The sequence below is a fragment of the Diorhabda carinulata genome, chromosome 1, assembly GCF_026250575.1.
Source record: "Diorhabda carinulata isolate Delta chromosome 1, icDioCari1.1, whole genome shotgun sequence".
NCBI classification, from domain to species: domain Eukaryota; kingdom Metazoa; phylum Arthropoda; class Insecta; order Coleoptera; family Chrysomelidae; genus Diorhabda; species Diorhabda carinulata.
The window spans coordinates 27,739,032-27,752,509 of NC_079460.1; the positions used below are offsets into that span (position 1 = coordinate 27,739,032).

Genomic DNA, 13,478 nt, shown 5'->3' on the forward strand with positions numbered 1-13,478 from the left:
GTTATAAAAAAGTCGAAAGCTCCCAAATTCCATTTAGTTAGGTAGTGGCTAAGTTTTCTCATTTGAAAAGTCGAGTCAGAGAAATTGTTAAAATTCTCTGGAATGACTCGAAAAATTGAAATGCCATGTGTCATATAATTTCCATTCTATACGATGATCATTTAAAAATTACCAACGTAATTATTCAAATTATTCCATTCCAATAAATATGGAATTTTTTTATTCAATTTTATTCAAAAATATTTCATTCTATTACTCTCTACTATAAATTTAGTTGTTGATATGAGACATGTTTTTTGCTCATTATTCAATTTTATGTGTATTCTGATCGAAAGATTGTTACCACTTTTCTGGTGGAACAGACTTTTGTAGAGCCAGTGACAATAGCATTCTGAAGGAGTCAGAGATAATTGGTGGATACATCAAAACTTTCGAGTAGCTCATGATGAACAAAATCTTTCCAATCCCACCAAACACTAAAAATTACCTACCATCGCGTCAATAATAAAGGTTTCGCAACTGTTTTTCAAGATTCTCCGGACTTGAACTCTTCCGATCATTATTTTTGTACGTTATTTACTTTTTATTAAATAGATCGATTTTGTTCTTTATCAGAAGTTGATAAATTGAAACTCAGTCCATTTTATTCAGAAAGGTCCGATTTGGATTTGTTTATAAATCTGAAGAGTTGAACGATGTTTGCATTGCTATTCAGTAAGTACAATATTTTATCAGAATTCGAATTCAATCAGTTTGCTAAATTCAGTCAAATGTAAATAAATCTAGGATCATATGAAAGGAGGCATATATGCTGTGGATGTAGTTAAGCATGAATTTTTTATTAGCAAAGCGCAAAGGTGATGACTGCTTATCACTGCACTTCTGCGTATTAAATATGAGATTAAAAATTTCGATTAAATCAATTTGAACTCCAGAGAATGTCAATTGAATTTTTCAGTCCAGCAAATCGACAGTTTACTATTGAATTGGTATCTATAGTTTTAAATTGGATTGTGAAATGATTTTTATCAACCGAATCAATTTCGGCGAAGTAATTCAACTTTGAAGGTACTTATACATACTTTCTAAAGCAATAAACAAAGCCAAATTGAGAACGTGCTGCAGCCTTCCATAAAATATATATAATTGAGAATATAAATTAGAGACGAGAAATTTACAGTTTAAGATTGCGTCATTGGATTTAGTCGTTTATTTTGAGCGGTTTCCTATAGAAAAAAAAAATAGACTTAGAGTTAAAGTACTAGGATTTTATTGACTAGGATTGTCCAGATAGAGAGATCGATTTAATTAGCTAGAGGAGAAATTGTTATTTTTTTTACTGAGGTTTGATTGATTAGGGTAACCGGCAATCTTTCAAAAAATTACGGCCGGTTTCATAATCTCACCCTAACTGACACTTTAAATGAACGTTTCTTCAGATTAAAGGGAACTTAACTTGTTAAATTGAAAGGGTCTCATAACCGATTTGTCTCTCGACTATGTTGGAATTTCTGGAACCATTGGCTATATTCATACTGAATACACTGCTCGCATTACCACTACTCCAACACTTACGATTACACTGTATGACGCGCGTTTCGATAACCAAGTTATCGTTTGCAGAGACTGAAAGTAAACAAAAACAGTTTTAAAAGAAGGTTGACAAAATTAACTGTATTTTTAGTTTCTGACAGATATTACGAACAATACTTTGTCCTTTTCCAATGTGTCGTTAGAAAAAGAAGCATAATGAAACGTATAAGTGGGATGCATTTGGATATACGTCGGGCTCAATCATGCCACTGCTTCACATACTCTCCGCACTATTTGACTTGCAAAAGTCAGTAGAAAGTAGATCTATTTGATCCCGACTTTGATTCAATAATTTTTCTATGTCGATTTATTTTTCGTTTTCGGAAAATAATACTTTTCCCCGAGTCCAGCTCTGGACGTATAAGTGATTCACACTGTTCTTTCAGCTCCATATTATTAAAGTCAAAAGTTACTATCGAAACAAAAGTTATTGTTGAAATCTGTACCATTAGAGAGGTAAAAGACGAGACAATCCAAACCCTAAAGTAGTAAGTGGAAAATTTGTTTACATCAATTACCAATTGTAAACTTCATCAATTAAATCAATCTGATACAAAGAAAAACTGATTGAGGTCAAGATAAAAACCGGTTGCAAGTAAGTGGTTTTATAGCCAAAACAAATGGAGACAGGATCGCATTCAGGACAACATATAGTCAATAATGAAATTTTGCGAGCATGAAAATTGATAACTCCTTCCGAGCGACTAGTTATGTCGAATGTTAGCTAACTATACCTCACTCTATATCAGAAAACAAATTACAAGAAATAGGATTGAAGCTGATGTCCCCAACAACTTTCCTTCGGATAAATAAACCGGATCCCGAATATTCCCATATCCTTAGTTTCCGGAGACAAGTTTATGTATCACCAACTGATCAAATTACAATTCCTGATTCGATGCTGGTATCACATGATAATACTCAGTATCGCATTTTCCTGTCGACAGACACCCTAACATGTCACGGATGCAAACAACTGGGCCACATGGCATCGCAATGCCCAACGGTTCAAACTGAATTACGCCCACGAGAAGATAATAACATTCAAAGTCAAGAAGTCGTAGCTCCTAATAACCAGGCTCATCCCAACCTACAGAACAGTATGCCACTATCAAAACTGAAATACCACAACAGTCAAATAAAAGAAGTATAGCAGAAATCCAAACTCCTCCACCAAACAATGAAGATGACTGCCAATCAAAGTTTGATGATTTCCGCAAACTCAAAAACACCAACACAAAAAAAACCTCGAGCAAGTGAGTCGAAAGAAACCCTATCATCGATAGAGAAATTAATGCTTCCAACTAAAGAATTTATTGAGGAAAACCGAGAATTGATGGTACTCACATGCCAAGAATTAAAAGACTTTCTGGAAAATGTACAAGGATACAGCGACCCTTTGAGTGTATCAAAACAATATACAGTTGACACACATGCATTCATTAATATGATTACCAAGGTCTACCCGTACTTTACAGAAAGAAGAATAAAGATGAGATGCACCAAATTGAAGTAACGATTGTTAAAACAACTACTAATGATTCAGAATCCTCCATTATCCACTCTTCCGGATACAGATAGTGATATCTCATCCCAAAATACATTCTAGACCTTGATATTTACCAATTTCTATATTCTTCCTATTCTCTTCCTATCTATATCCCGTCAAACCGAGACATTAGTCACAATGCACTAAATGATATCATTCAACAAATCCCAAAACCCAGAATAATTGTCAGGGATCTCAATTGTCACAATGTGATGTGGGGATGTGAGGCAACAAATGTGAAGGGTCGAATCTTATAACAAATCCTAGAAAACCATCATCTTGTGATCTTGAATAATGGTGAAATAACCCGATTTAATTATTTCAGAGGAATTTCAAGCGTAATAGATCTGAGTATATGCGAACCATTACTGAAATTACATCTTCCTTTTGAAGTCCTAGATGACCTTTAAGGAAGCGATCACTACCCTATTAAAATAAATATAGAGAAGACTAGAGAAAATTCGAAGCCTCTCCCAAAGTGGAATCTCAAGAGAGCCAACTGGAACGAAATACAGTCTAAGGTACTCCAATTATTCGATGATGTGAATAAATCAGAGGAGGTATTCACAAAAATAATAATTGATGCAGCTGAAATAGCAATGGGAAAAACAAAAACCATGGTGGGATGCAGAGTGTGAGAGTACAATAAGAGCATCCAAAAAAGCATTAAATAGATACAAGAGACACAGACCAGCAGAAAACTTTATAGCGTTCAAAGAGTTTAGAGCTAAAATGAGATGGATAATGAAAAACAGCAGAAGAGAGTCTTGGAAGAATACGTATCGACTATAAATTGTTCAACCCCAATTAATGAAGTTTGGAAGAAAATCCAACGAGTAATGGGCAGAAATACAGTTATTGGAATAAAACGTATTATACAGCAGGGAGACGAAATATCCAACATAGAAGAGATATCCAACATATTTGCAAAGTCTCACCAAGAATAAGCAAGCAATCAAAATTATTCGGAAGAATTTCAAATATTGAAAACCACAGAAGAAGCCAAACCCATTGCAATAGTGATGAACGAAAATGACCCAATGAATGTTCCCATTACCATGGAAGAACTCGACGATGCCCTCCAAACATTCAAAAATACAAGTCCAGGACCAGATGATGTGCTTATCATTTCCATTCAGAATGCAAAGGCTCATTTGCTACAAATTTTGAATCAAATATACCTAGATAATAAATTTCCGATAGCGTGGACCCAAGCGATTATAATACCAATACTGCCAAAAAATGATAAATTGAAATTAGAATCATATCGCCCAATTTTCTTAACATGCTCGATGTGCAAACTACTCGAGAAAATAATAAACAGAAGGCTCACATGGTATTTAGAGAAGAATGAAATACTGACACCAAAGCAAAGTGGTTTTAGAAAACAACGCTCAACAGTAGACAACCTAATAGATATCGAAAGTTATATAAACGAAGGATATGCCAATAAACAAACATGCATTGCTACCTTTATGATGTGACCAAAGCTTTGAGGTATAAATGGACACATGCTGCAGTTCATACACAATTTTTTGAAAGAAAGATCATTTCGAGTAAGAGCCAATAGAATATTATCAGATACATACCAACAAGAAAATGGAACGTCCCAAGGATCAGTTCTCAGCCCCACATTGTTTTTAATAGCAATAAACAACATCGTACTGAATAATCACTCCCCTGTACAGGCCAGGCTCTATGCGGATAATCTAGTTAAATACACCAGAGGCAAGAACTTCAGCACTATGCAACAAAACATACAGCACGCTATAAACAATATCGAGAACTTGCTCAAAAACACAGGTTGGAGACTTAATATTCAAAAAACAATAAGCATTCATTTCTAGAGAAAGTCGGATCCACCTGTCCACGTAATCAAAATAAATAATATCGACATACAGTCAGTGACTGAGATAAAATACCTCGGTTTAATGTCGGACCAAAACTGAGCTCGGAAAAACAAAGGAGAGCCGAGCAGTGAAAAAACAATGGTCGTTTGTAAATTATATGGGACGCCTTTACTAAGGGAATAAGGACTCACCATCTTATCTAGGTAACTGGTGGAAAATTATTACGAACAATTAAAAATCTCGCAATATTTACTATGAAAACAAATTTCAATAGTAGCTAGAGCTTTTCTGTGAATGTGTGAAATACATTATTCTACGTAGCTTTTTTGCTTTTATTTATTTCATGTTTAAATGAAGGATATTTGGGAGAATTGCTTCCTTTCTTTGTGCTTTAACCATACAGCTTTGGCTGACGGATAAAGTGATTGCTTGGATTTGTTTTTTGCAATGTATCCTTTTATGTCACACATAATAAATAGTTCACTTAGTATAAACATATATCAAATAATATACAGGGTGGATCAACGAAAAATCTCATCAGATTCTTCAACTTTTTATAGGATCGCATTATTTTTGAATTAAAATATTATACTTCATACGGTGGACTTCTCTCACTTTACAAAACACACAAGATTAGACATACTAGTAAAGTATGAAACAAAGGAATTTAAGCGTTCTTAATCAATTTTTTCATGAAAAAATTGTTCCTTGAAATTTGCTATAATTTTTGACACTCAAAATGATTATTGTAATATGAAAACACTTGAAAGCTAATAAAGTCAACCTATTCCAAATCATTTACGACTGTTAAAAATCAAATAACAAATAGACGAAAAAATTAATGGTATACATATAGAGCTGTAATATTTAAATCAAAGATGTGCACTCGATGCTGAATATGGATATGCTCAGCGAGGAATCAACTTATTAACCCAAAAATTAATCATGTTTATCTGATTGTTCCAATTAACTTTTTGTTAACGTATCTGAACATAGTCAACTCTTTTGATTTCCATAAAATACCGTAGAAAAATTTAAACAAAATTCAAAAATATTGAAAGAGTAATTGAAAGGAATGTAAAAGAGACGAATCTTCAAATGTGATAATAAGAAATTTGATCGAACCATCTCTAATTTTTTGCAAACACTCAAAATTACTTATTTTTTAACTGCCTGGAAATGGTGGTTTTGCTAGCGAACACTTTTTCAATAAACTTATTTTCATTCATTACACGAAATAACACTTTTCTGCCCACATGAAAATACCCAATATGTTTATTCCTTTTGCGGTTCTGAAATTCCTTTTATTATTGCTTGGAGAATTTATACCACACATTTTTGAAGCAGTATAAGCTGTAGTTGTATATTCTTCTCGATCACTGTTTTCAATAACATAGCCAGAACTCTTTAAATATTCTAACAAATGCAAACTGGCGGATATATCGAGAGTTATGTAACAGCTGCACGATACGTTCCGGCATAAGTATTGCAGTGCCTGGTTGTTTCACATTTCATTTTAACATCATTTATTGTGAAATATTTGTTTGTGAAAATATGAACATGAGCTTGTGATAGATCAAAAAAGAGCCAAAATACTTTTTTTGAAAGACACTCATTTGCTAAATTGCATGTATACTCAGAATTTGGTAAAAAGCAAGATGCAATCTTGTTAAATTTTACGGATACGAAATTTGTGATTTTTGTCACAAAATACCCTTTTTTATTGCTACTCCTATTTTCTCTCTTAGGAATACTATATAGGATCGAAATGCTTATTAAATATCAACTTAAACGTTGAATCCAACTCTCTCAGCATTCGTCTAGGATATATACTAATATACCATAGAATGATTCTAAACCAGTGAATGAAACAGAAAATGTAGGCCTCTTCTGTAATAATTCACTTGTGCAAATGGAAATTATTTCTGTCACTTCAAAACGGATGCTTCGAAAGTAATTTGAGTTTAGAATGATGAATATTCTCGTTATTCAATTAGGTTTATTTAGTTTTTGAGCAGAAATTAGTTCACAATGACTGTGAGAAGAAGATGTGATTACAATTTCACACTTTTGAATTGTGACATAACTCAGACATTATAAACTGTTCGTCATTGAAAATTATCAATGATGATATTTTACTAGGCTATACTTGAGCATCAAGGAATCAAAATAATTGTAAAAAATTGAACATTGACAACATATTTATAACGATTTGCTTAAATCAATCAATCTGTTATGTGACCATTGGACACGAGGTATTTTAATACACTTATAGAGTAACCAATCTCATGATATAAACACCCAGTCTTGAGCTTAGTAATAAACTTCAGCTCCTACTGAAACTTCCACCACATCTGGATCGATTTCAATAAATTGAATTACTTATTTACATGTTTGTGCTTTTATCCTTAAACTCGGTTAACGTTCACATCGCTTTCCAATGTGGTAACAAATTTGAGATATAATTATTTTTTAAAACTATCGCATAAACAATAATCACTTTGAAGTAAACTGAATAATAAATGACTCTCAAGATACTCATTCCTACATAGTGATTGAAGAAAATTCTTCAACTCCTTTCAGTAGGCTTTTGAATGAAAAATTTTTGATTGTAACAAGAACTGCTCAATTTTGGATTTTCTTCTCAATTTTTCCAAATCACAAGCCAATCTTTTGTTTGGTAAGAGATTAGTCACATTTCAGTCCATAACTGTGAAATTTATTTTAATAAAAGAAATCATATTGTTACCCTTACACATAAAAAACAGCAATTTCTTATAAAGGTTTCAAAAATTATTGGAAAAAACTAATTTTGAAACAAAAGATACCTAAAATCAAGAAAATTTTGAAGCTATAAATGATAGAAAAGATCTAAATAATTTATAATTTATAGCTCTATTTTGTAAATTTAATATATTTGAAATGTGGAAACCAAGGAAAAATTAATATTTCTTTTTGGAACAAAGTTCTAAGTTGATTTTATCCTTATTTTGATATTCATGATGAAGGTGATCTATAGATCAATATAAATAAGCGAATTGTCAGTGTCAATATCATATTTTGATAATACTTAAAGAAAAGTTTAAACGTCAAAATTTATCTTTCTTTAAAAAACTATCAAAAAACTAATTTTGAAACAGAAGAGACTTAAAATCAAGAACCTTTAGATGCATTAATATATCAAAAAGTCTATATATATATATATATATATATATATATATATATATATATATATATATATATATATATATATATATATATATATACTTAGACTTAGATAAACAAAATGTGTGTGGACTTGTTGGCTACCTAACTTAGAATACAAATTACAATGTAAAAATCTAAAAAAATATACCCCAATAGTAAATTAACCTTAAAATTGTATAATAAATAATAGTTTAAAAACACATACACAAATAACAAACCGAGCGGAGTTTGGTTTGTTAATAAAAATAATAAAAATTCTAACATGAAAAAGTGTTTCTCTGTCACTGACGAATAACGTTGAAATAGTTTTGATATGTATTGAAAGAAGTTTTATTGTATTTGGGCTGTTGAATTTATCAATAAATATTTCTAAGCAAAAGGAACATAGTATATCCTGAGATAGTGATAAACAAGCAATACTTTATAAGTTAATTCAACTCCTTTCCCAGAATAGTATATATTACTGACTTATTGGATTGAAACGGAAAACTCATATGAATATAAACTATAGTAAATGACATTTTCGCATCCACGTATTTCGAAGTTTTCTATGGTATTAAAAGTAATTAAAATTCCATAACAAGTTGAATAAATATTTTATTTGTTTCAGAGTGGGAGAGGACGGCGAATGGGACGACAAAGACATAAAAACTCCAAGCAATGACACAACATACCAAGTTATTGGTCTCCATCCTTATACAGTCTACAGTTTCAGAGTGATGGCAGTAAATTCTATGGGTATGAGTCAACCAAGTAAACCATCGTATTATATGGTCACACTTAGAGAGGGTAAGTTTTAGTATATATGAGTATTAATGTGGATAAAATATATTATTCAATTACGAGTATTAGAAGGGAATATCACGTGATTAACTCCCTTCTTCAATGAAATAATATATCACATTCATACAGTTTTTTGAACTTTTTCAACAATTGTTATTTCCGTCATAAGCTACACCTCCATAGGTGTTTAACAATTTTTTGATATTGAGTTAGTTACCAAAGTATATTTTTTCTCTTGTTTATAGATTTTACGATTCTTCCTTAAAAAATTTGGTGTTCGTTCATTCGATATAGCCGTTAATATAATTTTATAAATTGATATAGATCTTACAAATATTTTTATTGGTATTGTTCCAATTTTGGGTTTTATCTTTTTTCATGGAAACTTTATCCAAATTCTTCTTAGATATTTTGTATTCCTTTGCCATATATGTTTTCATTTCCTACCGTTATGGAAATTGTTCATGTGTTTTTATATCTCGCTCTACTATAGCGTATTATATTGGTTGAAACCACCAAACCATGCACAAACCCTAGTTAATTTTTGTTACAAATTCTATTTTTAGTTTATTCTGATAATCTTGTTGTTTTATTTATTTTATAATTTCGTTTCAATTTATACGTTTTCTTGAGTATATATTCTCCAAATGCTTCTTTCTTAACCTATGTGGTAATCATGAATGCCACTGCATACCCTGTATCTTTTAAATTTTTTATTTCTGTCATTTCTATTTGATTATCTCCATTTTTATTATTGCTATTAGTCTCGCAACTACCTTTAACATATCTTGTTTCCTTCATAACAATGATTAATACAGCTAAAAACTTTTTTCTTCTCTTCTTCTTGTCATCTTCCTTATTGATCTAATAGTTATCCTTTTTTCTTATACATTTGATCATTTCTAGATTCATATAAATTTCTGGGTTTTTTCTCGATTTTAGCCTATGAGTAGTATCACTCTTTTTCTATTACCATGTATTTCCCTATATCTGTTATATATGTATTAAGATTTCAGTGTATTAATCTGTTAATTTTTCTGTCTGTCTACGCCTTTTCATTATTTTGTATTCTCTGGTAGCTAAACGTTCTCCTTAACTTTTAGGTCATAATTTTCAGTTGCGTCTATAATTCGTACACTAAATTTTGTGCTAGCCTCTTTTCCTTCGGAACTCGAGTCAAAATAAATGTATAATTGACATTTTTCAATGAGTTTCCATACCACCATACGTTTGTATCACCGTATTAAGATAAAGGGCATTGACGAAAAAAAATATACACATTGTTTACGAATTTGCCGCAACTAGTAGCAACATTGTATTGAAATTTTATTATTATATTTTAAATTAGTATTGAGCATAACTTTTTCAATATTAGATTTACTAAGCAAAATTTCAAGGAAATTGAACATCATTTAATTTTACAGTAACAAGGTACTCTTGATAAAACTCGATACTTTGTACCGTCTTCGGAGTATTTAGATTTGATCGAAAATTATGGAGTAATAACAGATGCTGGTATGAAGTATTGATGAAGTTATTGATTATTATTATTATTAGTTTTGTAGTATATTCAAAATGAAATCTATTCAAGCAATATTTTTTGTTACAATTTTTCTACCTGGCCTTTTCTTGATGACACGTATTCCAATCCTCATCATATTTTGTCTTTCAACTGTTGTGATCCAAGGTCCCGAATTCTTTGTATACAAGGGTGTTGCAGCATGACAATTTGATATTCTTAAATATTAATAAAATAAACTAAAAGTGAAATTGAGTGGGTGTATGTTTAACATAGATTGTAGATTTGAAAGGTTCTATATATACCTTATTATACATATGTAACTATGTTATCCTAGAATGTCAAATTTTCTAGATTTGTTACACCCTTGAAATACTAGAGCAGCGAAATTATCATTAGAGGGATTTTGAAGAGGGAAATCTTAATATGATAATGCTTCCAATTTGCTGGAAAACAAATGAGTAATATTTCTAGCAATTTATCATATCATATCAATCGAAATAAAGAAGTCTTTACAGCTCTATTCAAAACTACAGATTATATTATGATAGCTGATGCTCAGAATAAACTCGCGGCATTTACTCTATTATCAAAGATCATAATCTATTGTATTTCGCACCACTTACGATGTCGCAGTGGGTATTGTTACGAACTTTCTACTAAGATACTAGATCGCAAATGAGAAATCGAGAACTATAGCAAATTTAGTTACCTCGCTTAAATACCGAAAGTATCTCAACGTTTGTGAATATTGTGTTTAAAATTATATTCACAAATATGACAATCATGTTATGCCTTCAAATCATATTATCTCGTCTTATTAACATAAAACGTATTTAACCTCGCATATTGGTTACTGATTAATATCACAAAAAAAATACAAAATATCACAAATCTTCCCATCATAGCCATTGTGTCCACTACTCTAACAACTCCACTTGCGAATCTTTTAGACCCTTTTTTAAAACTAATAGGGATAAATAAATAAATAAAATTAGGCAATTTATACTCTAAAGTCACGCAGAATAGAGCACGGCTCTACATTCACATAAAATGCCAATTAGGAAAGATTCAGTTTTAGTAAACGTCCAAATGAACATACAAAAGTTGCTAGGGAACAAATATTAAATTGTTGACATGAAAAGAGAACGTTATAAATTAGGTAGAATTCTGATAAAATCAGGAAGGTGTTAATTTGAAAACAATAAAATTCAGTACAAATATTATTTGTAGAGCTTTCAGCCTAAAACAACCTCTTAGTGGAATGTTGAATCTCAAAGGTATTTTTCAATAACAATTCAGGCAAAGGGAAGCTAAAATTTAATCTCTTATTAGAATGATCAAAATGTCGACTCAAAAAGTAAAAAAAAAATAAAATTGACGACGGTATTCGAGAACTTGAATCATTATGCGAATATTCAGAAAAACTTGTGAGACTGCAATGATTAAGTGACCCTTGGGAAAATACCAGCGGAATTTAGAAATGTTATTCTTTAGGAAGTTTTGTTCAATTCGACTAACTCACATAAAACTTTAAATATAACGTTTATGATTCTATGGGCAATTCTAGATAAGTGTTCAACGGAGCGTAAAAGTCGCAAAAATATTATTGTTCTAAAATTTATAACCTTAATAACATCAATATTATGAATTTCATTGTGTGACATGATATTCTTGACTTTTTTCACTTTGTATATTATGAATAATATAAATCAATAGAGGTCAGTATTTATTTTCTCTGTCTACTTATTGAATTTGAGTTTAATTAGATTAAAATGATATTATGAATGATTGTCATTTTTTTTTAATATATTCAGTGATAATAGAATTATTACACCTAAAAGGAATAATATATTGCCCTTGATATTAATGTGATAGTCTTACATGAAAATCGAATCAAAATTAAAATAATAACATTTTCAAGAAATGTTTCCAACATGTAATAAAAAAATATACTGATAATGTATTCGACAACCTCGAAGCTGAGAAAATTCCTGTATACGTCTAGGTCATACAGGGTGGTCCAAAGAAAAGTTTGCACCTATCTTTTCTCCTGTTTTTGTAATTAAATTCAAAAATGCTCGGACACATCGATTTTGCTCTTGAGGGGGACACATTTTAAACATATACGATCTGCACCTTTAACCCCCTAGCGGGAGTGAGTAACAACCCTAAATTTTTAAATGGAAAGAGGGGTCAACTGATATCTATATCATTTGAAAGGACACAAAATTGTCTTTCTAATGATATCCTATTTGTTGAATTTTACTAAAACAGTTAATGCGAAAACGGCTTTAAAGACATAAAGCCGAAAATTTTGGTATTAAGGAAAAATACAAATAATTATTACGAGTGGAAACAACTGCAATTGTTAGTACATTCCAAACATCGTAAAAATTCGTATATTGATTATATAACACCTTACCGAAATTCTTGAAGACTCAATGTTTTTAAATCTTTATGGAAATATTTTTTTGCAGAAACTTTCTTATCAAACAGATCTTTCAATCAAATAGCTCATGGGCAAACATCTTTTTATTTACCATATATAGGTGTACCCTTACGCTGGATTCACAACTCGACCCACAAAGTAAAATAAGCGTATGATATCTGCTTTAAAATGCTCTAAATTCTATCCATGATTAGTTAACACATTATGACTTTCAGCTCTCGTTGTATAAATCAAAACATCACAATTTCTTCACTTCTATACCTAAACGAAACTTCCCTGAAAGTTCTCAACCAACTGAAATAATTGAAATTTCTCGACGTAACAACAGTAAAGAAAACTGTTCATAAAATGTTATGTTATTTACCTAACAAATTGTAATTTGAAGTCGTGATTGACGAGGGTCTTTGAAGCTGGATGCAGGAACTCAACCGCACTTTGTGGCCGTTGCAACCAAGTTTCATTGTATATCGGCATTGGAGCACTAACCAAAATTTTTCTAGCCGATGTGGTCCGTATACAAACTGA

The 13,478-nt window shown here is 31.1% G+C and overlaps 1 protein-coding gene across 1 annotated transcript in view; it reads left to right on the forward strand.

Annotated features, from left to right (window-relative positions):
• Positions 1-13,478, forward strand: part of LOC130903962 (tyrosine-protein phosphatase 99A) — a 451,000-nt gene that overhangs the window by 327,713 nt on the left and 109,809 nt on the right. Inside the window, exon 4 of the mRNA XM_057816426.1 lies at positions 8,810-8,988. Coding sequence (XP_057672409.1) covers positions 8,810-8,988 — 179 coding nt within the window. The remainder of the gene's footprint in view (positions 1-8,809; positions 8,989-13,478) is intronic.